Below are 26257 nucleotides of genomic sequence, written 5' to 3' on the forward strand. Positions count from 1 at the left end.
TTAATTATTCGAAATATTTTTATATGCTATATGTTTTTACTGTGAGTAGGTGTTAATTAACGTTTAAAAATATATGTTCAACCATTTTCATGAGGTTGTGAGTAATATTGCGGTCTGGGTATTTTTTCCCGGGGATTTTTTTTCCGCAATTCGGAAAAAATATGTGGAAATTTGTGTCAGAGTTCTTTAAGCAGTCGAGTATTAGTTCAACATTGTCCGGCCCATTTGGTCAAACGATGAGATAGGATGACGTACCTAGTCTTGCAAGTGAAACTATTAATACATGTGAGTTGTGTTAATTTATTTTTGAACAAGGTGAAATTGGTTTTATTTTTGATGTAAGTAGGTTGAGAACGGTGCATACTAGTTGCCTACCAAAATATACGAATTGCCGGGTAGAAAACGATTGCGTACGTTTGTCCTTTTTGGCAACACGATTGCGTATGTTTGTAGATGGGTTAAAAGTACCCTTAAGAAAAAATAAATAAACACGATTGCGTATGAAATTGTATGCAACGTTGTCAAATTTAATTTTTTCATCGTATATAAATAAATTTAATAAAATATAATATAAAATAATAATGATATAAAAAATATCGAATAAATTAAAAAGTTCTAAAATAATTTTAAAAAAAAGTTAATGGTAAAAAAGTAATTAATGAATAAGTATCTAAGTTTAAATTTCGATTCCTTGGCATCTATAGCCTACTACTTTTAAATATTGGGTTACATTCTTATGGATTTTTTTATACTCATCATAATCCTTTATGGTGCTTTGGATTCTGTTTAAGTCTTTTTTTGCCATTTTCTTCACTCTCCCATTATTAACCGATTGTATAATCGCTCTGGTTTGCAATTGAGTTTCTTTCAATATTTGAATAACAACATGTGTTGGAGGATGAGCACTGTGAAATTGTCCATTATAAGTCCTATGAAAGCTTTCAGGTCCATTTGTGGTACTAAAAATTATAAATTATATTATAAATATTATATATTTATATATATTTATATTATTATAAATACAGGGTGTCCCACGGAGATCTGACAAATGAAATAACTTTTGATCTAATAAATATTTTTTTTTAAATTTTTTTAAATATAATTTGTCAGATCTCCGTGGGACACCCTGTATAAACAATTAAGAATATTAAAAATATATATTGTATAAATTGCTCACCGAGGATTCGTATTTGGTTCTTCAGCCCACATTTCTGGAGGAAATGGACATCCTGCTTCAATATATGTGTTTAATACATAGGTAGTCTGAAAAAACGTGACCATATTTTTCGTTCGGACACGTAGCCATTAGTTCAATAAAACTATCTTCAATTTCAGTAAATGGGAGATATGCAAGTGCAAAGAATGATTTCAACCATGTTCCTAATTGGTCACTTTCGTTCATATAAGCTATTCTTAATACTTTTTCTTGTTGTATCTAAAATTTAAATATTACATTTTATAATTAAATAATTTATAGGTATTTAAAATAAATTATTTATAATATTTTGTGTATTATGTATCGATGTATGTACTTTATTATGCATCGAAATACTAAATAATACAAATAATTATATATGAATATATTCAGTTTTTATGTATCAAAATTATTGTCAAATTTAAAAAATAATTTATCTAAAAAATATTATATTTTACATACTTTACGCCACCATGCTTGCCCCAAGTGAAATCTGCAACCCATCAATTTTTCAAAAATCCTAACCCTGGTCATATGTGGCATATATACCGGTATGAAAATTGGCAACAGCGCTTAAAATTTCGTACGCAATCGTTTAGTTAAAAATCTGGTAAAATCGTACGCAATCGTGTACCTAAAAAAGGTATCGCCGATAACGAACGTACGCAATCGTGTTTCACCCGAATTGCCTCCCGTCCTTATCGTAAATAAAAAGGTTAATTTACACTAGTTGCCTCCGATGACCAGGTAGTGCATAATTATATACGAGTTGCCTCCCAAAAATGTTCACACTAGTTGCCTTCCATATAGAATTAAGTAGTGGTTCATAAACTTCTCTTAACAGTTCCACATAAATAGGTAATGTTTATTCGTTATTAAAAATATCAGACTTGGTAAAAACAATAATAATATAAAAATAATCAATACAAATAAAACTATTTTACTACTAATTAAAAATATATAGTGCAGTTAAAAAACATCAGTCTTAGGTATAATACATAGAATAATCAATAATGTTATAATAGTAATTTTAGACAAACATTTGCTGTCTGGGATACGACATTTAAAAAAATGATTTATTAAAAAATTACACAACTATAAAAATAATGAATCAATAAGTCAAACAAAATAGGAAGTAGTACCTATTATCAGTCAATAACATACATGTATGGTAATAATAATTTAATATAATATGTAAATAATGGTAAATTATTTATAGCATTGCTTAGGCTTGTATTTTTTAGCCAATATTTGTAGGTACTTAAAATTTGATATTTTTTTTTCATTCAGCTTTTTTATTTGGGTATCAATGAAAATAATTTTGTTTCTAATTTGTATAATCATCCATGTACTTTAGGCTTATTAGAACTTTTTATTAAAATAACCGTATCAGTCTCTGGTGTCTTAATTCTGCATGTTATAACTTTGAAGGCCTTTCACATAATAATGTTCCAGTGACTGCTTTTCTTTTTAAAGAGTTACTAATTTCTTGCCTATTATGGCAAGATGGCTATAATGGCTACATGACTATTATGGATCAACTTACGTTCGTCGAATATTATTTTGTAATTTTCGTCTACTTTTAAAAAAGCCTTACATATTTATGTCGTACAATTCCACCGTTCTTTGTTGAAGGCTAACTTTATTTGAAAACTAAATTTAAAACCTTTAATTATTTTAACACATTTGCTTTTTTCACTAAGTATTTTATTTCGCACTTCACATTGATCCATTCTAAAAACGTTTCTAAAAAATATTTGTAAAAATAATATCGTACAACGAGAACGAGTGTTGGAACTATAAACGTTACTCGATTACGTATATTATTTACCATAACTGAGCCTAGCTTAGGTCTGGTTTGCATTAGTTATATCTTATCATTACACAAAAGAGTATATTATCTTAATGGTTAGTCCTAGTCGTATAGATAATATAATCGTATCAAATATCAAATACGAAAGTAATATCGTATAAGAAAAGTCATAAATACGACTTTGAAATTACAAACTTTAACTTATTTTGATACATGATGTTTGAAAATGTTTGGAACCACTCATATATATATTTATTACTTGACTAATGTGAGGCAACTAGTACTAGACCCTGTTTGTTTATGATAACAACATTTAGGGTACGTCGGGAGGCAACTCGTATATAGTCGGGAGGCAATTCGTATAAAAATTATGGGCCTTTTGACTTCGGGAGGCAACTAGTGTGCGCCCGTTGAGAACGGGTTGCGTTTTTGTTGACATCGGTTCGAGACTGAGTCTCACGTACCTACTAACGTATGGTCACTTGTCACTAGGTGTGAGAAAAACACACTCCCTTGAATCGTCGTCGCTTTGTAGAACCTCGAACCGGTTCGGGGAAACAAATGGTTTTGACTTCTTGTCCGTCGGTCTAGGGGAAGTATATAGACGAAGATAGATTACGTTTGCGTGAACGTGAGCGATTTTGCCTTCCGGTACCACATTTTAGGTAGGGAATTTCATTATTTTTTATATCGTAAACTCTTGACAAGCGTTTGTTACTTATTTATTTTCAACAAATACCTAGTTTATAATTTTTTTTTCTCTTCTTATTATTATACTTACAAAAGCAGGTAAGTCATGGGTTTACAAGTGTAGTGTTACTGTAATGGATGGAATTAAATTTGAATCCAATGATATAGGTATCATTGTACCTATACGAAAAACGATTCTGAGCGGAGACGGTTTATCTATCTGAGATATATTATAGATTATTAAAAATTTTCAAATATTAGATTTAAAATGAAATTTTTTTATGAATTTCTAGCTTAAAATAATTTACGAATTTTTGTGATTTTTACGTATTTTGTCAAAATTCAAACTTTGAATGCTTATAAAAAATTGTGACTATGAATTTATTTTATTTTTCAACTGCTATTGTAACAATATGTTAGGAGAATTGTATTAAATTTTCAAGCTGTGCTACACAAAAAATATATTTTTGATTTTTATCGATATTAATCTAAAAAAAAAACTAATACTGATATATGCCTATATAAATAGTTCAACTTAATAAGTCGACATTTTTTGAAAATTTCATGGTGTATATAATATACTTATATAGTTATACAAACATTTGGTGAAATTTCATGTATTTATGGTCATTTGTTTTAAAGTAACATCAAAAACCAAAATCGATTTTGTCGAAAATTGATTGTTAGTAAAAATTCCCGTTTTTTCCTTAATTATTAGTTTGTTTATCCCGATTATTTAGAAAAATATTGAGAATTTTTTATTTTTAACTCTCTCAAACTAGATTAACTTGCTGATCGAACGATGAGGTACTGAAGGCGAAAATCGAAGCACTTTTACTGCCCCAAAAAATAATGACAGACGCACAAAAAAAAACACACATCATGATAAAATCAATACATTCCTTGCTCCGCTCAGAATCTAAAAAAAATATTAATTTGAACAAAAGTTATTCCAAAAGTCAGTTCTAACTTCTAACTGTTACACATAGTATTTTATAGCGTGGTATTAGTTTTACCATTGATATAGAATAGTCTATTCTATAATCAATGGTTTTACGCTAAACTCTCAATTCCTGCGCGATCTACTTTAATGAATATTCATATGAGTGAATACTGAATAGTGATGTATTATAATAGGTATAATGTCGCGTGATATATTATTATTATTCTAAACAAAATCGTCATTACGCTGTTGCGCTCTATCAATATTATCATTATATTCTTATTATAGTATTATACGTACACTTCACGCAAGTTAAGATCATGACTAATTATATGGGTTAAAAAACTGGTTTTAGACAGATAAATGATTATGATCTTTACGTGCGCGAAGTATATATAGATGGATATCCGATTTATAGGTATAATCACAGCTCGTTACAATATAATGATAGAATTTAAATGTAAACGATATAATATTTATTATGCATGGACCATTAAAAAAAATATATTCATATTGATAAATCAATAATACCAAAAACAAAAAGAAGGGAAGCGCGGAAGATGTTTACCTTCCACTTCTAGACCTTTTTATTTTGCGTTGATTCCTGCATGACTGCGATGGCGTTTGGTGGAGTGAAGTCCCTGTTGATTTGCACCTCCAGTTCCCTCCTCTGCTGCCACCACCTGTCGCACAACAAGGTACTGAAATTAAAATTCGAAGCATTTTTACTGCCCCAAAACGTGATGACAAACACAAAATATTCATGGTTTTTACGAAATTTTGTCAATATTTGAACTTCAAATGCTAATAAAAAAAAATTGTGCATATATATTCTTATAATTTTTTATTCACTATAAGAATAACTTATGAGGAACTTTGTATTAAATTTTCAAGTATTTTGATAGGGCCAAAAAAATTTAATCGACACTTCAGAAGAAAATTTTCAAACAAATTAAAAATTTCAGTCGTCTATAAATATCTAAAAAAAGTCAAAATATTTTGAAAATTAAACCATGTAAAGAAAATGCCAATCTAAATAACTGGTGAAAATTTCAAGTATCTACGAGTTATACTTTTTGAATAATAACAAATATTTGAAATCGTTTGAGGATAAATCGTTATCGTTACGCTATTTCGAAAAAATTTAAAATTCAAACGTACTTAAAATTTTTCCTATATTGATGCTTCGAGTTTTCTCTATAGCTACTTGAAGGAAAACTTATGGAAAACTTAGTGTTGTATTTTTAATTCTTAGTTATAAATATAAAAAAATTTATGATTTTTCAACGACAGATTTCGTAAAAATTTGAAATATAAACGCTTATAAAAAAAAATTGTGGCTTACGATTTTTAATTTTTTTAGCTACAATAAGAACAAGTCATAAGTGACCTCTTGTATTAAATTTTATAGTTTTTTTGGTCGTCCAACATTTTTTTACCAGCACTTCAAAAAAAAATTCTCAAAAAAATTGAAAATTTCAGTGGTCTATAAATAACTCAAAAAAGTCAAAAACAATAACCATAACATAAACATTTGGTAAAAATTTCTCCCGTTTTACTGTCATTTTTTTTTTGTTTTTCTCGATTTTATTGAAAACTGTTGGAACATGTTTACTTTTGACCTCTATAATGCACTTTTACATCAGAAACCACCCCCAAAGTTTGAAATTGAACACACATCATTGTAAAATCAATACATTCATCACTTCGTTCAGAAAAATAATATAACATAATACCATATAACTAGGTACATAAGAATAATTGTAAAATAAATATATTTTATAATTTAAGGTAGGTAATAATAATCCTTATTATTTACTTATAGGTAGCATACTACGGGAGTAACTTCATTTTTTTTTTTCATTTAAAATCCAATTATAGACTTGAAATAATAGTTATAGCACAGAATAGATTTAATTTAATTTTGAAAAGTGCATTGTTTGTAGAAAATGATAATTAATGGCGGGAAGTTATTCTTATTTTTTCATGGATTATTATAAAATTATGTTCAGTTATCTTTCCATGATGTATTATGTCCTCCATGTCGTATCAAACCAAAACAAAAATTGACAAAAAAATTGTTGATCCAAAATTCCACTTGTTTTTTGTTTGTTAAATGTTGGTTTTTTAGTTTTTAAAATTATTGAGTGTTCCATATATTTGATTTTAAATTATAATTATTTGCTTTTAGTTTTATTAATGTTTTCTTATGTCGTTGCTTATAATACCAAAATCTGCCGACTAAATTTAAAATAAATGATAAAATTTTGTAAAATACCCACATTTTATAATATTTGTATACTTTACAATTATTTTTTTACAATTTAATTGATAATTGGTTAATTAAGATAATATGTAAATTATTATACAACATTATAGCAGAGTCTTATCATGTAGTTTTTGACGAAACTTTATTTTTAAGTTGACCTAGGTAAGTTGAATTATACATTAAGATAATTTACAGTTTTAATAACTACTTTAACATAAATATTTTTATTATTTGTTATAGGCTTATAATCAGAAAGTTTCAATGTACTACACCAAAATGAATTCCTGACAAGACCATATACATAAAGGTAAACTTAATAAGTTGTGTAATAAGTTCTATTTTTATGCTTAAATCTTATCTCTTGTCTAAAGTTTAATATAATACATCTGACATCTACGGATATGTGATATAAACTTATTTTACTATGGTTATTTATACTATGAAAGATACATGTATGTTTATACTCTGGATTCTGGGATTTGTTATTATTATAAATCTAGTTAGTTATTCAATTCAATAAAGTCATTAAAAATATTATTTCATTTTTGCTTTTAAATTATACTGTCTAAAACTATTTACATAACTGAATATATAAATTGTAAATTGTAACTGTGAAGCATAGAAAAAACAACTATTTATATTAATAATTTCTTTTAAATCAACTGGGTATCAAGGATATTCATTATGTAACTGGTACATTTAAATGTGTTATACATTTAAGACTATAATCATGTATGTAATAATAATTTAGTATTATTATTTATTGCAAAGAAAAATATTAATTCAAGTAACAATTATTGTTATAGTATTGTCTAAATAATACCGTCCTGTATAAAAACACAAATAAATTTAGTTAATTATTTGTAGATATTAGAATAAACTATGCATGCCTTATACCTATGTAATTTATTCCATGTCAATATTTTTAGTTTAAGGATTTTCTTAAATTGTATCAATTGTTTGAAATCAAAAAAAAATTTACTTGATTTACATTATAAATTGAAACAATCCCCTACACACTAGTGACTGTCAGATTTGCATAAAGTTGTGATCAAACATATTATGGTATGATACACAGATTGGCAATAGAAACAATTTTTTTAAAACTCATTTAATACATAAGATGTTTAGAGTTACTGTAATAGGTGTGTTAAATTATGTATTCAATTATCATTGTACATACAAAATAACTCTGAAGAAAGATAGCTTGTCAGCTTAAAACAATACTAAGCAAATTTTGTGATATTGTAATTAAAGTAATTTATTTTACTATTAGGTATAGTACTATAATAAGTTAAAATAATTTTTGCCAAAAATAAATAAAAAATAATGTCATTGACTGTTTAAAATATAATAATATACTCTAAAAGTTTCAAGTACCCACAAATAAATATTTTTAAATTACAACAAAATAACTAAAATTGTTATTCTGGGCTTAAATAATATCTAATTTCATTCAAATTATGAACTTAAAATGTCTGTAAAAAGAAACTTTGTTTTTATAGCTTTTGGTTACAGAATAAAATATTTAAGAGAATTGTTGTTTTAAATTTTTAATTTACAGCTATAAAAATTAAACATTTTATAGATTTAACAAAAAACTAATTTGAAAATTTTCAATATTTTGATTAGTATTGTCAAAATTTGAACTTTAAATATTTAAAAAAAAAATAGTGATTGTGAATCCCAATATTTCTCAACTTCTAGTAAGTATAACAACTTTTAATAAATTTTCAAGTATTTTATGAAAAATATTATTGACATTTATAAAAAGATAAATAACTTGAATGATTAAAATTGTTTATAAAAACTCATAACAAGTCCAAATATTTTGAAAATTTCAATTACCTACAGTTATTAGATTTTAAATAACAACAAAATAAGTACATTTTTGTATGAGAGTTTTTTAATTTACGGATGAATGTCTTAACTTCAAATGCTCATAAAAATTAATAAGACTTTCCAATAAACTTATTATTTTATTTTTTTGTCTAGTGTAAAACAACTTCAAAAGTTGAATATTGTATTAATGTTTAAAAGCTTAAACATAAATAGAAAACATGTTATGAAATTTCTACTCAAAATAGTTTGCCAATTTTCATTATTTTAATGAATTTAGTCAACATTTCAATTTCAAATTATCATAAAAAATAATGTAGATTTGTGATTAACTTTATTTTTTAATTTTCACATACAATAGCTTACGAGAAAGTTTTATTGTTTCAAGTTTTTTAACTGAACATTTTTATCAACAATTAGGTAAAAGAAAACTAATATAACTTGAAATTTTCTTATTGCTATAAATATTATAACATGTCTTGAAAATGTTTTGGTGCATAAAAATGCTAATATGAACATTCTGTGAAAATATAAAGTATAAATACCTAGTTATATTGAGTTCCTTGTTACAAACTAAAAAAGATTTTGTCAGAAACAGTTTTTCTTTGAATGTTTGTTTGTTTTTCCTGATTCTTTTGAAAAATATTTTCAATTTTTTACTTTAAACCCCACAATTTATCAACTAGATTTATTTTTCTACCAGAACATATTCTATCGAAGAAAATCAATGCAATTTTATTGTTTTAAAAAGTGATAATAAACATGAATAATAAGAAAATGTAATGGCATAGTAAAATCAATACATTCATTGTTCCACTTGGAATTAAAAGTTATAAAATCCATTAGATAAATTGTTCACAATTAAAATTCTCATTCTAGTAAAAATTATCTGGTCTTAAGTTTGTTCCATCCTTTTGTCTTGGTGAAAAAAATGTGTTGGGGTATACAAAAAAAAAAAAAGATTATTAAAGGCATGACAAAGTAAATAGGTATGTCAGCAACTTTCTCATGCGCATATTTTCCACTTTTTACTGTGTGCTATGTTCTCCGCCTCTCATTGGTCGCATTTACCAAAGCATGAAAATCGGAGAACCTAACACATAGGAAAAAGTGGGAATGCAAACGAAAGATTCAAACACATATTGTTGCTGACATACCTCTATATTTTATCATGAGTAAAGGCACCATCCTCCAAATTAAGCACCACCTATTGTTGATATTGTTGGTCTATTAGTCACTACCTTTTGAGTACAATATAAAAATATTTGTCCTATCAATGACTGTTTCAAAATGTATATATCTTTACAGTATTTAATCTATTTAGAGTATATGGAATAGGTTTTTATAATCAAACCATTTATAATAACTATTCCTTCAAATATCTTTATTATTTCAGGCAGTATCAAATAATAATATATTTATTACAATTATTATATCTTGTATATTTTTATTTATAGATTGTAGCTGTATGAGTGACACCAAGGACGAGGTAGTTACAACCATTATGTATGATCCAGGTATTCGGCAAGAACAAAACCCAGTAACGGGTCAGCTTTATGCCACTATTGTCAAAAAAGATGATAAAGCATCCTCTGTGGACTTTCCATTTTACAACGTAAACATGGTGCAAAAAGTTCCTGTATCTGGTAATATAGCTGTTCTTGCTGCAGCTTCAGCAAACGGAGTAACTCAAACTGATAAGACTTCTTACCGTTTTGATGTAACAGCGCCATTCAATTATAACTATGCATTAGTAAATCAAATGTCTCTCACAACAGCTGGTGCAGCTTTTAAATGTGATGTTTGTGGTGCTGGATTTACTCATGCATCAATGTTAGACCATCATAAAAAATCTGCTCATCCTCAAGAACCACCATCATTTACTTGTTCGACATGTGGTTCTTGTTTTCCTCAAGTAAGAGATATGAAAGTTCATCGATCAACTGTGCACAAACAGTGTTTTTCGTGTGGTGCTGATGTTGCTCCACAGACAGTTAAGGGTAAAAAGTCTAGGTTTATAAAATGTGTGAGTTGTAGTGGTGGGAATTGTTCTAATTACACACCTCAAGAAAATGAAATAGAATCTAGTGACAATTTATCACCCGAGCAGACTGCAATAATGAAAGGTTACTATCCAGTGAAAAAAAGAGGTATGGCTACAGTCACCAAATGTTATAAATGTAATGGTTCGGGTATAATTTTTTTAGTTAATGGTAACCATACTAATGTTAATATGAAAAATGATTCAATTAACAATTCAAATACACCCAATAAACCTTTTCATTGTAACATATGTGGGGGAAGTTTTTCACGTTACTCATCATTATGGAGTCACAAGCGTCTGCATACTGGCGATAAACCTTATAAGTGTGAAATATGTGGTTTATCATTTGCAAAAGCAGCCTATTTAAAAAATCATGGTCGAGTGCATACAGGTGAAAAACCATTTAAATGTGGTGTTTGTGGAATGCAATTTTCTCAATCTCCTCATCTCAAAAATCATGAAAGAATACACAGTGGTGAACGACCTTATCAGTGTGAAGTTTGTGATAAAACTTTTGCTCGCCATTCTACATTATGGAATCATCGCCGTATTCATACAGGAGAAAAGCCTTATCGTTGTGATATATGTGGATCAGCATTTAATCAAGCCACACATTTAAAAAATCATGCTAAAGTACACACAGGAGAAAAGCCTCACCGTTGTGATATTTGTGGAGTTGGTTTTAGTGATCGATTTGCATTAAAACGACACAGAAATATACATGAGAAGTATGCTAGACAGCAGAGTGATGCAGCTGCTGCACATACTGTAACACCACCATCACAAGAATTGGAACCAATAAGTGGTCAAACTCAAATTGAGGAATGCATATATAGCACTGATTATACTGTGGAAAAATATGATTCAGCAAATAATATACCTACTGATATTGTAGAGGTAAAAGTTGATCAACAGAATCAACGTGAACATGATACCCAGCAGCAACAAATTGAGGATTGCATTTATAAATAATGGTTAGTATATATAATCATTATGACATATATTATTTAATTTTTAAGTAAATTTTGTTGGTTATTAAACTAATTTTCCAGATCAATTACCTGAATCTAAATAAAAAATATTCTTTCAGGTCAGATCATTCAAATTGTTAAAATATTTGTACAATTTAATTTTATTAAAGTATTAATATAAGTATTACATTTTTAAAGTTTCTAAAACTATAAAAATAACACAGTTAAATATGCTCTTTTAAACATTAGTTTTATAATTGAATGATTTTGAAACATAAGTTTTATTTATTAGATTTTAAATATACCCTATCTTTAGTTATTACTTATACTCGGATAAATGTTGTATATTACTTTTATGAGCACGCTATATTATGCAATATACTACTACATTAGATTTAAATTTTATTTTAATAATTTATTTTTTAATATCTGTTTAGATTTAAGACAAATCAATGAGTGAAGAATTTAATAAAAATATGAGTATCAGTAGTGTAACAAGATTTAATGGGTTGAAGTGTTTACAGCACACAGAAATCAAGCATCCGTTTACACCAAAAAGTTAGAATCCTCAAAATATGATTTGAAATATGGTGCTATTCATAGTTTTATTAGTTTAAATATTAACTTTTAAGATTTAAAAATAATTTAATGAAACAAGCTAATATAAATAATTATAAACTTTGTTAAAGATGAAAACTGAATTTTTTTAATGATTATGTGTACTCTTCTGAATAACCCCTTACTAGCTTGTATTATATTTTTGTTAGATTATCAAAAATGATTCTTTATGATTGTCATAGAAATGTTTTTATTTTTAGCAACCCTTGTGTTTGTAAATATTATAGGTTAAAAGTATAAAGCCTTTTTTAATTTAAAGAACTAATAATTAAATAATTTAAGTATACAAAAAAATGTATAAATATAGCTTATTTAGTTATTTAAATTGGATTTGTATTCAAATATTCCATAGTACATATATTCTTATGTATATTTGTGTATTGCTCTCCAATAATTGATTACAATCAAAATTTGAATTTATATTGTGATTAATTAAAAAACTGAATTGACAATTTTTATTTGAATACCAACATTTGTTAATTAGTAGTAACTATTTAAAATTAAAATAAACCAACAATTATTAATGTTTATAATTTTGCTCGTACCCATATTTTACATCACAAATCCAATTTAAAAATTAAATATATCATAATTATTTGTAATATTTTATTTATTGATAACAATCGAGATATATTATTTCTATAAGTATGAAACTAAATTATTATAATATTTTTAATATTATTTACTTAAAGAAAATGATAAGATAATTTCTTCAATATCAAATTATATTTCATTTGAAATTATTGTTTGATTTTTTAAATCAGGTATAAATCTAACATGTTACATTTTCTTTGAAATAATAGTTATAGTATGTAATAATAACTATGATCTAATATCTTATAATTATATGTACTGTATAAAATATATTTTTAATTGTTTATGTTGTTAGTATTTTTTAAAATTATTATAATTATAAATTTATCAAAATATTTACCAGTATAATATAATATATTGTTATTTTGTATACAATAATACAAATGTACATAATATGTAAACATTTACACATTTTCACTATAATTTAATTCTGATGGTTTATATATTATGCTATTAAGTTAAGTTTAGAATTAGAAAGACTTTTTTTGCGTAAATTATTTTTATAAATACATTATAATTAAACTTACCTGTTCAATGGTGATTATTTTGACATAATTTTCATAACCCTCATCAATTATATGAAGTTACACTTATGTTCAATATTCATTCCTTATAGAAATACAGTTATTCTATAGTTATATCTTTCCCTAAGATTAAATATTAATTGGGATATATATAAATATCATCTTACAAACATTTAACATACCTAATTTGTGTTCAGCAGAACTTATTTTATGTTATTAGTTTTTATATTTCTATAAATTTACGATCAAATGAAAAGGAAATAATATTATGTGTTTGGATTTGTTTTTATGTTTAATTTTAAAATGAGTTATCATGTTAATTTGTTAGTACTTAAAAATGTTTATTACTTTCAAATTAAAATATAAAGAAATGGACAATAGAACATAAGACATTATTCTTACATTTACATTTAGTAATAGGTCAATTTACTGGAAGATTACAACTAGAAACATAAAATGGATCCTTCTAAACCCAAATTTGGTATGTCATATGTATGTAAAAGAGATGTGTGTGTTGCATAATCTTACTAAACAAGAAACTACTTTACTACTGAATGAATGTGATGCATCAACAAATATTTGATTTTTAAATGTGTACATGTATGTAAGGTTAATACATTAAAAGAATATTTTAAGACATTATTAGTCATAAAACTATATATATATATATATATATATATATGATCAGTTATGATCAAGTTCTGAATTTATTTTAAGTGACAGTGATATAATTAACTTCCTCATTACAATAGACTTGAAAAACAATTAAGGACTTAAAACTAAAATATTAGTGAGTTAGATAAAAATTTTCAAAATATTTAGATTTGTTTTGAGCTGTTTACTGACATTTTAATTTTTCAACTTTTTTGGTTTTTTTTTCTATAAATATCGATAAAAATTTATTTGTTCGGTAAAAAAGCTTGAAAATTTAATACAAGGCTTCTAACACATTGTAACAATAGCAGTTAAAAAAAATTAATATTTTGTAGGCACGATTTTTTTTTACAAGCATTTAAAGTTCAAATTTTGACTAAATACGTAAAAATCACGAAAATTCATAAATTATTTTATGCTAGAAATTCATAAAAAAAGTTTCTTTTACATCTAAGATTTGAAAATTTAATACATAGCTCCTATCATATTTTTACAATAGCAATTGAAAAATAAAAGAAATGCGTAGTCACAATTTTTTTTTACAAGCATTCAAAGTTTGAATTTTGACAACATATGTAAAAATCACAAAAATTCGCAAATTATTTCAAACTAGAAATTCATAAAAAATCTTCTTTTTAAATGAAAGATTTGAAATTTTTTAATAATCTATAATATATCCTAGACAGATAAACCGTCTTCGCTCAGAATCGTTTTTCGTATACAATGATATAATATCATTGGATTCAAATTTAATTCCATCCATTACAGTAACCCACTTGTAACCTACTGTACAGCAGAGCGACATCCACGACTTACCCGCCTTTTTACAGTACTAATGGGTTAATGTGTATATATCATGTATACCAAGTATGAGATCTAATGTTATTATATAGTTATTTTTGTTATATATGAATAATAATTGTAAACAATGCTCATCAGCTTTTTGATTAGAACAAATATTTATGATTACTTTTTACTATTATTATTCATTTTTTTGATCTTGAAATTATAAATTTCTGCTTTGACATGTTAATTAAAAATTGAGAGAAGAATACAATTAAATAAATAAATACAGTATTTAAATACAATTTAGTTGTTATGTATTCAACAAGGTTAGGTTAAGTTGTTATGTTGAGTTCTTATTTTCATTTTCTGGTACTGTCTGTATTCCTCGACGGTATGTTTGATTGTGAGCATAGTGTCATATGGTTGGCACATTAGTGGGTTACCTTAAGCCATAAAATATCCGTAGGAGGCCCATACTGGCCAATTGGACAAATGTATGATCCCCCGCCCACACATGAAAATTACAATTGCTTAATGTAACCTCATCCCTACAAATCACGTCTACATTAAGATTAAAAGAATTTCACTTTTTTCTATAAAAACTGAATAGTTGATAGTTTTAAACCTAGGTAATACATTCTCCAAGAAATACATGAACATAATAATTTACATCTATTATGTGATGTATAACTTATACAATAACATAAGTTAAACAATAGACAGTTAAAATGCCCTTTTAACCATAACATACCTACTTAGTAGGTGACAGGTGTCTAATATTCATATAAAAATTAAATTATCAATAATATATCATATATTAAGTTTCTCCTGGATATAAATGGTTATTATTTTTGTACTTTATATCCACAAAATGACGACGTCACCATTAACAATATTATATAACTTATTATTATTGTTACTTGATATTACTTAATGTAATAATTTTTATTACAAAATATTTTCTGATGTCTGTTGTATCATTAATTGATTTTCTAGTAAAGATTATACGGTTTGATGTTACTGTTCAGATACTGAAGCTAGTTGTTGACTAATTTTCTAAATGATTAGTTCTTACTTGTAGTTGATTCTGGACTGTTTTTATATTTTTACTTCTATAGAAGAAGTTAGTAACATCTGCAAATATGTTGGGATTTATCAGAAATGTACAGTGCTTGTCTAAATTGTTAATTACCATTTAAAATAATGAAATTGATGTGCTGATTTTTGTAGTATGCCACTTTCTTGTGTTAAGTTGTCAGAAACTTGATTTGTTGTTATGACTTTAAATGATTTATTTAAAAAAAAATATTGTTATAAAATTTAGCATGATATTGGGACATATTACTTTATTTAGTTTTGATTGAATATCATGTCTCTATGTGACGTAGGCTTTTAATGTGTCTATACTGAAAGACCTAATATTTGTTTGTTTTATATTGCTTGCTCAGCTTCTTTTATTTTTGTGGAACGGCTTTTTATTAAGTCACTTTGATTTGGAGTTAGGTAATTGATTTTTTCTAAAAACCAATTAAGTCCAAATTTCTTTTTATTATTACATAATTTATATTATAATGAAACAATAAAATAAAAATAAAATAATTTTAATTTATAATAAAACAAAACATTTATGTTACATTAAGAATTTTTATGATATAGATGTAAAAATTTAAGTTATAATTTTGTTAATTATGTCAGACATATCCAAGTCAGCAGTATCACATTCAAAGTCAGATAATGTCAAACTATCGTCAATAACTTTGCCCTTCATTATAAATTTATCCAAAGGACCTTAGACATTTTCTTTTGCTCCATCTATTTTTTTAGTTTTTCCGTGTTTTTTAGAAATGTTCATTGAAGAAAATGTATTTGTTACATCAGATATATTAGCATCATGAATTGTTACTGAAAACAATTAAAAAAAAAAAAAATATTATATCTATACAATAATTTTGACGCGGAATTTATTATATTAAAATATTGTCATTGCTAATTAGTAAGAAACCAAACAATTTTTTTTTTTGTATAAACAACTTAAAAAAAGTTCTTATCAGTTATTGTGACTACCACAGGTTAAAACCGTGTTTATTATTTTGAGATAATTTTTTAACCTATTAAGGTAAATATTCCCTGTAGTTTCTAAGGTCACTGCCTGCTGGGATATTTGGGATATAGGTTGGTGTTAAGATGCAGTGTGAAAACCTCACACTATTCCAATTTTTGATCCTGCACGGAAACTGTAACCTTACCTTAAGACAAAAAAATATTAAAGCATCAACCAAAAGAAACTTATCTTAAAAATATAAAAGCAATGTATGACTACAATAATAATTCCTATTAAACGCATTTCACATAAAAATCGTTTGATTTACCTTGAACAGGAAAATTTGTTGATTTTTCCATAGAGTATTGACCATAATACTTAATTAAAGATACAAGTATATATATATAGGCGATAAATCAAAATTATACTTAAGAAAAAGCTATCTTGGAAATGTAACATAAACTCTTGTAAAAATAAATAAATAGGTCATAAATATGTGCGTATCAAAAAATTGGTTTTTGGCACAATATGCCACTACTTGCTAAGTTTTGTTAGCCAGACTAATTTTATTTTATTATAATATTTTGTTTTGTAGGTTAAAAATATTATTAAAATAATATAATATAATGTTAACCTGTGGTAGTAACAATAAACAACAAAATTGAGTTTACCGTATGATTGTATAGGTAGACATATTAAGTTAATATTAACCAATATGTATCAAATATTAAATATAAATTACTTTTTTTCTTTGTTTTTCTAGATATATTATGCATGTTTTCATAGATTAAAACTTCATTTGGATATCTTCTTTTAACAGCTGTTTGAGGTTCAATGGATGTTATTTCATAATTATTCCATTTTATTTCATAACATTTTATTCCTTTATTGACACGTTTTTTAACAATTTCAGTCATTAAAATATTTGCTTGAAAATTATCATCATACATTAAATGCCATCTAGTAAGTAATGGCAAAAATTTATCTATTGCATACTCTCTTTCCCAACACAGTTTGGTCAATGCAAATTTCTATAATATATTAAATATACATATTTTATTTAATATGAACCCATGCAATTTATACTTCTTTATTTTATTATTATTTATACCTACAATGAAAGAATTAATGTCTGGTAAAATCCATTTTGCAGACACTTCTGGATAATTAGGTACTTTTAAGAATTCTTCAATAACTGATTCAGATGGAAAACTTTTGTTTTCAATAGCTTTATTCCTTATTTTCAACTCTAACTTTATTTCATTAGTCTGTGATTTAATATTCATGGCAGCCGAATTTAAAACTGGATCATTTCTCCACTGTCTCAAACTTGAAATTAAATTTGAAAAATTAGTAATACTTAAGGGAAAATAAGGAATACAATGTATGATTACCGATTAAGGACAGCATCATCATCTAATGATTGAAGGAACTTAATTGCAGTATCTTTTCCAACACCCATAACACCTTTTTCATCATAATCACAACCACATAGCAATGATAAAGCTATCATTTTGTTGCGACCAATGTTTAGATCTTTTTCAATTGATTCCATGCAATAAACATCAACAGATCCGTTTCCAGATGCATTAAAATTTCTATATACAACACTAGCCCCATACAAAAAACAATCGCTATCTTGAGTGATAATTCCATCCACAATCTGAAATTAAATAATTTTTTTTTTTAATCTTCTAACTGAAAACATAGCTTACAAAAAGTACAATAACTACTTATCAAAAAATAAAAAATGAGACAACTGCAGAGCTAAACCAGTCCCGCACATATAAATTCACAATGGGTAAGGATAATGAAGAAATGAGGTATAAAAACTGTTTGTAATGTATAAAGAATTTGAATTTGATTTTAAATGTGTAAATTGTTACTCGCTTCACATAATAATTTACCTACTTTAAAAGTATATTTTCTAATTTTTGTTGTATGGAAGTACAGAGTTTTTATGTACTATAAACATGAAGAAACGGAAGACTAGAATTTTTCTTAAGTTTTTTTAATTAATTAAATTGTGTATAATTTAAATCGACGGGTGAAAATATATCTCTTAGAATTTTTGATATAAAAAAAACCAAATATTATGTTGATATTCTGATGATTTTATTGTTTAAGCACAAAAAATCACATATTAATTATACATAAATCAAATATAAATAAAAATAAATAAACTTATAAGGCATATTTAGTTATTGTGCAAAGCAAAATAATTATGCACGCCTGAGATACACAATTATGTCGAACACAGTGATGTCACATTGTTATTTCAGGTATCTTAATATCTCAATTTTTTTTTTTTTTTTTTTTTGATTGGATTTTAACAAAATTGTTTTAGTAGTTCAGACTAGAATAATTAAGCATTTAATAATATTTTGAATAACATTGTTTTTGTATTGTGTACTCCTTTGATTCCACTTCAAAATAACTTAATTACTATCTAGATTTTCATTTTAAAATAGTAAAAATAAATTAAATACTAACTGTGTTCACACCACTTGTAAAAATCAACATGGATATATAATTACAATTATTATATTAAAATTAAATACATAACAAGAATAAATTATCACTTAACTATAAGAACAATATATATTAATTTACAATTAATGTTAAATGTTCTAATGATCTAAAAATTTGTAAATTATTGGACTATGTAATACCAACCCCATTTTTATTGAGAATAGCACATAGCTGTTCTGCTTCTCCATGACTATAAACACAAGTTACTCCCATGATTTTCAATAATAACTCACACTGAAAATAATTAATACATTAAATAAAATATTAAAAAAGGCAGGTACGTAGTGGATGTCGTTCTGGTGTACAGTAGGTTACAAGTGGGTTACTGTAATGGATGGAATTAAATTTGAATCCAATGATATTATATCATTGTATACGAAAAACGATTCTGAGCGAAGACGGTTTATCTGTCTAGCATATATTATAGATTATTAAAAATTTTTAAATCTTAGATTTAAAAAGAAAATTTTTAATGAATATCTAGATTAAAATAATTTGCGAATTTTTGTGATTTTTACATATGTTGTCAAAATTCAAACTTTGAATGCTTGTAAAAAAATTGTGACTACGCATTTCTTTTATTTTTCAATTGCTATTGTAAAAATATGATAGGAGCTATGTATTAAATTTTCAAATCTTAGATATAAAAGAAACATTTTTTATGAATTTCTAGCATAAAATAATTTATGAATTTTCGTGATTTTTACGTATGTTGTCAAAATTCAAATTTTGAATGCTTATAAAAAAGAATTGTGACAATGAATTTTTTTTATTTTTCAATTGCTATTGTAACAATATGTTAAGAGCTTTGTATTAAATTTTCAAGCTTTTCTGCCTAACAAATAAATTTTTATCAATATTAATTTAAAAAAAAAACTAATAATGATAGAAAATTTCAAATGCCTATCAATAGTTCAACTTAAGTCGAAAATTTTTGAATATCGCATGGTGGATAGAATATACTTATATAATCATTCGGTGAAACTTTCATGTATCTATGGTCATTTGTTTTAAAATTATATCAAAAACCAAAATCGATTTTGTCGAAAAATGAGTGTGCGAAACTTTCTTGTTTTTCCCTTAATTTTTAGTTTGTTTTTCTTGAATATTTAGAAAAGTAATAAGAGGACGCCACACCTGCATGTGTTGTCTCCGTCGTACAAATGCGTAGCATAGCAAATTTTACGCTCAGCAGATCACGTTTAGCTCCGTTAATTTAAAATTTAGAGTGAATTGACCTATTATAAAAATTAAAGGTAAGATTATTACCGAGGGCATCTCATAAGCTTTTTATTTTATTTTTATTTTATACTGAGTTATGAGTATTTTAAAATTGTAAATTATTTTTATATCTAAAAATACTCATAACTCGGTTTAAAATTAAAATATAATAAAAAGCCTATGAGATGCCCTCGGTAATAATCTTGCCTTTAATTTTTATAATGAGTCAATTCACTCTAAATTTTAAATTAACGGAGATAATCGTGATCTGCTGAGCGTACAATTTGCTATGCTACGCACTTGTACGACGGAGACAACACTTACGGTTGTGGCGTTGTCTTAAGAATTTTTCACTTTTGACCCCCTAAAGTACCAACTAGATTCACTTTCTGATCGAACGAGGTACTGAAGTCAAAAATCGAAGCACTTTACTTTTACTGCCCCAAAACATGACGACAGACACACACAAAAAAAAAAAAACACACATCATGGTAAAATCAATACATTCATCGCTCCGCTCAGAATCTAAAATTCCACAATTATAACTCAATGAGGGTTCTAGTGTTCTGCCCAGTGGTAGTCAAACGGGAACCTTTTATTAATGTTACATATCTAAATATCTACCAATAAATCATTTTTTTTTTTAAATTAAATAGTGCAAGCTAAAATTAGTCATATTCCCCCATCCCCATGACAAAATAATTTGACCACCACTGGTTCTACCAAATCAAAATATATTTAAATATTTTTATTATGAATCTTCCACTATAAGTTAGAATACTAGTTTTTATAACCACTGAACCTGTTTAACATATTTTATTTATATCCAATCATTAAATCAAAACCTCGATCAAAACTTACTTGTTTTTGTAAAGAATTTAGTCGTTTACGAACAATATTAGTCTTTATTGGTGCTTTATTTCCATTAATACGTTTTTCTATAGCACCATATTTTAAAAGTGGTGGTTCTCCATCCAAAACAAATATTGGTATGGTGCCAATTAACAACAAAGTACAAGTACGAAAAAATAAGTTCCTGAAAAAAAAAATAAAAAAATATGCTTATAATAAATAAATAGAAAAATATAAATTGAAAAGAGGCTTGGGGAATAGGTAATGGTGCTAAATAATTCTTTGCTCTAAATAGTGGAGACAAATATTTAGTTAGAACCTAAACTATAGAGATTTGAAAACATTTTTGAATGGAACCAGTGATAATAAATTATTTTAAACTATTAAACACTAGTCCTAATTTTTAAGGGGAAAATTAGGTCTTTGATTATTGGGTGAGAATTAATTGTATGATACATTTTGAAATTTTTTGATACATAGCAAGACAATATCATTGAACTACAATGGAACCATAGTCTCAACATACTTAACAAATTTAACTACCGAGTTAATAGATCGATAAATGAAACAGAAATATTGGAATAATTTATTGAACTGAAACCAATATTTGAAGAAATAAAGTAATTAGGAAAAATTAATGAGGTTGATAGGTATTTGATGCTTATAAATTATTATGATTTATGTTATAGATGAATTAACTGTAGGTACATACTCATAAAACATATTATACAGAAAACTTCTCTATAACAGACCCTTTATTAAACGGAATCCTCCTTATAATGGAAAATGTTAATAGTCCCAGTGTAAATTATATATGCAATTTCTACCTCTCTATGACGAAAAACTCTGTATAATAAAAAAATGTTTGGTTCCAAGTGTTCTGTTACAGAAAGGTTTTACAGTATACATAATTAATATTATTTAGAGTTTACCTCAAGTACATGTTTTTTTGGCTTATGTTGTGATTTAAATTTTCACTGTCGCATACCCATCCACTTAAATCTATGCCAACTGTCTTGCCATCCAACTCCCAAAGTGGCATTTTTTCTGCCACTGGTGTTAACAGCGACCATAGATTTTTTACACCCATTTTAAAAGGAGAGCAGTTCAAAAATGTACACAAAAGCTTTTTACATTTTATATGCAACTATAAATATAAATCTTTAAAAACATTAAATGAAGTGTAACAGTTACTACTACGTTTATATTAAATTCTAAAATATTTTGAATCAAATTTTTTATTAATAGTTAAAAGTTAAAATGAATCGAGTCAACACACGAAGTTAAAACACACTCCAAAACTCGAAATAAGTTGAAAACTATAATTAGTAAATAGTAAATACAAAATTAAAAACAGTATTAACTATTATGTAAAAAAATAATTGACAATAATTATTATTGACTAATGACTATAATAAAACAAGTTGACAACAATTTAAATTTTAAGTTTTAACGATTTGTTTCCTGTGATTACACAATGTAGAGAAGATAAGGTCTGGTGATACCACAGAACTTCACTAAATCTGTGATTTTTTTAGTGATACCAAAGATAATAGACAGCCGAGTAAAATGGCCGCCATCCTTATCTAAGAGGACGTGAATGTTTGTCTTATAGTAAAGCACTATATAGTATATAGGTAAACTAGGTAGTTTATTCACACATTATTATATTTTAAACACACCATCTATCCAAGTTTTATCAACTTTACAGGAGGGCAAAAAAATTGGTTTCTGTGTACTTGATGGTACATTAGTACATTTTATGATTATTTTAACATTTTTAGTTAAATTAAGTTGCTTTTTTTTGTTATTCGAACTGCAAAACAACATAAAAACATTGTTGCTTCCTAAGAGACAAATTGTACTGTATTTGTTTAATGTATTATTGTCTTGTGAATATATAATAAATAAATAAATAAAGGCACCTAATTATTATTTTATATTCAGTCAAATTATGTATTAATTACTTTTTTATTTTAAAATACATCTTATTCAAATATATGTACAAAACATAATATTTAAGTTTTTATATTTACCACTTTTGTGGTATTTATTTTTAATAAATAATTTAACATACTTGTTCAGTGGCATGAACAGAAATTTTCAATGAGCATATTTAAAAAATATATATAAGTATATAAAAATATTTTTTAAACTATATTCATCAATACATGTTATAGTAAAAAAAAATAGTGGTGCTGTGTACACAACCTTGCTTCCATACTCTCGAAACTTATTTTAAGTAAAATTTTAACACATTAAACCAATTTTAAATTTAAATTTTTCAACATAATTATATTCCTTGGGTTTATCAAAGTGAAATTATTATACATAACAATAAAGAAATATAGATAATTTAAACTACATCTCGTAGGCATGGGTACTACAATATTATATTGATTCATAAATAAAATTTGTATCGTCAATTTATGATTATTATTTAATGGGTTTAAAATATCTGTAGAATACATTTTACCAAATGAATGTAATCTTATGCTTAAATATTTCTGTATAAGTAATGCAATTAAAACTAATTTATGGGATCTATCTTATTATTAAGATTCGTCAAATTTCATATGCATTTGAGATGCTTAATAGTTATAAATAGCTGGCGATTAGCATATTATTCTATGTAATTACATGTTCTGTGCTACTAGAGTCCAAGAGTTCGAGAATTGCACAACAGAGTACGCTACTGTTTGCGTGGGCTTTAATTTGTTATGTTTTTTCAGATTTTATTTTATTTTAAGTTGTAATGTATTAAACTGTTAAAGCAATAGGTTAACTGTTAAAACTAACTTCACTAACTAATTGTTATATAACATATTCAAATAGAAACATATTTGATTTTCATGATATGATAAGATAATATAATAAGTGAAATATATTATTTGTGACTTGTGTTATATAATGTTATATTGGCATAATTCTAGTTTAGCGCCCACGCGAATTTTTCAATTTTTTTTCGGAAACCTAAGTGTTTTAACGAATTTAGAACGATGGTGCAAAAATGAATTGGCGGAAACCATTATTTTGGAAGTTATAGCCTTCCAAAGTTTTCAATTTTACGTTTATACGCATGCGCAAAACGCTATATTTTTCGCGCTTATAACGAATTTTTCAATTATTTTTTTTTCAAATCCTAGTTAAATCAACGTTTTTATTACCTTTTTTTCGTCAAATGCATTTTGGTTAGGGATTTCTCATTTTCCCTGTGACCTACTTAAGGTGGTGTTGCACAGCAAGTCCAGGGATATTTTCGATTTGCAGAGCAAAGCGACGGCGCCGAGGAGCGTAGCAACGAGTGCCGCACTGCCGCTAGCAAGGCATCACTGCCCTGCCCATACTACGACATAAACGTAAACGTAAAATTGCAAACTTTGGAAGGCTATAACTTCCAAAATAATGGTTTCCGCCAATTAATTTTTGCACCATCGTTCCAAACTCGTTAAAACGCATAGGTTTCCAAAAAAAAAAATTGAAAAATTCGCGTGGGCGCTAAACTAGAAATGTTCCCCACATTTAATATATTATAAATCATAATGCATCTATTAATAAAGCTAAAAATATTTGTATGAAAAAATAACAACATTTAGGTAAATAAATGTAATATATTATATTTATTTATAAAGCATATTATTATAATTGGAACCTTCGGTTAGAAATTGCAAACGTATCTAATATTTTTTCGTTGGACAATTCAATTGATAAATCTCGTTCTATATAAATTAATGACAAATTTGCACCTAAATCTATCTCGACTCATAGATGTTCGAAGCAAATTTTTAATCTTTCTCATTGCTGAGAATGATCTTTCACATGTTGCAGAGCTCATTGGAACTGTTAAAGATAATGATAACAGTTTATATATTATATACGCCTAATATGACACTAGACAGTAATTTTATTGTTCGCGTAATATGGCGGGTAACTAAGGTCTAACATCATGTTGTTGCATTGGCTTGTTTCATGTTTCCAGATTTAAACTTTAGAAAATTTTTTTTTGAAACGACGGTTACTGTATTATGTATATTAGATAATTAATGAAGGATTCAATACTTCAATTTAAATATAAATTTTTGAAGGGGCTAATTTTAATATTGGAGGGGCTAAGCCCCTCCAAGTCCACCCCAAATTGCGCCTATGCTGCAAGCATAATATAAAACGTTAATAATCCGGAATAATAAAAATCTAGCCCGTCTGACTAGCAGCGCTAGGTGGTTTTATTCTTGCAAATTTAATCAATTATTGATAAAATAAAAAAAAATAATCATAATATTTTAAATAATAATTAATAATCGTCAAATTATAACGAGTAACGACTATAATTAACTGTGTGTATACAGTCTATGGGGGGGGGGAGTTGATCCCCTTGATCCCCCCCCGTGAATACGCCACTGATAAGTACTAATGTACTACAGAAGATAAATTTAATTTCCCAAATGCATAACCCAAAATCCAAATAAATTGTTTGGAATCTGTGCAGCTTACTTTCAACAAAATTAAAATAGAGGTAAATCTACGGGCATTTATTTTGTCACAGGCAACGCCGTGCAGAATATCAGCTAACAATAAAATATTACTAAAAATATTTTTAATTGACAATTTATAGGTGGGTAGGTGCATAATAAAATACAAGCTTTATATTTTTGCATAATAAAAATAAATTTA

The 26257-nt window shown here is 26.3% G+C and overlaps 2 protein-coding genes, 1 long non-coding RNA gene and 1 pseudogene across 6 annotated transcripts; 1 reads left to right on the plus strand and 3 right to left on the minus strand.

Moving 5' to 3' along the window:
- Nucleotides 1–603: 603 nt before the first annotated feature.
- Nucleotides 604–2024, minus strand: LOC149057786 (uncharacterized; annotated as a pseudogene). The gene is made up of 3 exons (XR_016191017.1): nt 1658–2024; nt 1178–1435; nt 604–959 (listed from the first exon to the last, which is right to left on the minus strand). The product of XR_016191017.1 is annotated as an uncharacterized LOC149057786 (transcript).
- A 4721-nt stretch (nt 2025–6745) lies between these two features.
- LOC107164750 (uncharacterized) lies at nt 6746–13511 on the plus strand. Its single transcript, XM_015512682.2, has 4 exons — nt 6746–7072; nt 7151–7217; nt 10207–11767; nt 12202–13511. The coding sequence occupies exon 3, from the start codon at nt 10218–10220 to the stop codon at nt 11763–11765; it is 1548 nt and encodes a 515-aa protein (XP_015368168.2). The 5' UTR covers nt 6746–7072; nt 7151–7217; nt 10207–10217; the 3' UTR covers nt 11766–11767; nt 12202–13511.
- Nucleotides 13512–16468: 2957 nt separating this feature from the next.
- On the minus strand, nt 16469–23836 carry Gen (XPG-like endonuclease). Of its 3 annotated transcripts, none has more exons than XM_089224550.1 (7): nt 23664–23836; nt 21596–21770; nt 19658–19747; nt 18376–18644; nt 18097–18310; nt 17724–18012; nt 16469–16842 (listed from the first exon to the last, which is right to left on the minus strand). In XM_089224550.1, the coding sequence occupies exons 1-7, from the start codon at nt 23675–23677 to the stop codon at nt 16730–16732; spliced, it is 1164 nt and encodes a 387-aa protein (XP_089080676.1). In that variant the 5' UTR covers nt 23678–23836; the 3' UTR covers nt 16469–16729. The 3 variants fall into 3 exon arrangements, with proteins under 3 accessions (XP_089080676.1, XP_089080675.1, XP_089080677.1); XM_089224549.1 differs by lacking the exon at nt 23664–23836 and adding an exon at nt 22519–23559; XM_089224551.1 differs by lacking the exon at nt 23664–23836 and adding an exon at nt 22299–22424.
- Nucleotides 16849–17701, minus strand: LOC149057787 (uncharacterized). Its single transcript, XR_016191143.1, has 2 exons — nt 17310–17701; nt 16849–17186 (listed from the first exon to the last, which is right to left on the minus strand). It is a non-coding gene; the product is annotated as an uncharacterized LOC149057787 (long non-coding RNA).
- Nucleotides 23837–26257: the final 2421 nt, after the last annotated feature.

This window comes from Diuraphis noxia, unplaced genomic scaffold (assembly GCF_037042655.1).
Source record: "Diuraphis noxia isolate RWA-SAM2 unplaced genomic scaffold, SU_Dnox_SAM2 contig0003, whole genome shotgun sequence".
In the NCBI taxonomy this organism is placed as follows: Eukaryota; Metazoa; Arthropoda; class Insecta; order Hemiptera; family Aphididae; genus Diuraphis; species Diuraphis noxia.

What these genes read in the sequence shown, in the direction of transcription:
- LOC107164750 (XM_015512682.2), top strand. Translation starts at nt 10,218, where the DNA reads ATGAGTGACACCAAGGACGAGGTAGTTACAACCATTATGTATGATCCA.
- Gen (XM_089224549.1), bottom strand. Translation starts at nt 22,676, where the DNA reads ATGGGTGTAAAAAATCTATGGTCGCTGTTAACACCAGTGGCAGAAAAA. An exon ending in TAAATTCTTTACAAAAACAA is followed by an intron (nt 19,748 to 21,595) that starts GTAAGTTTTGAT and finishes AATTATTTTCAG; the next exon opens with TGTGAGTTATTATTGAAAAT. An exon ending in CAGACATTAATTCTTTCATT is followed by an intron (nt 18,013 to 18,096) that starts GTAGGTATAAAT and finishes AATATATTATAG; the next exon opens with AAATTTGCATTGACCAAACT.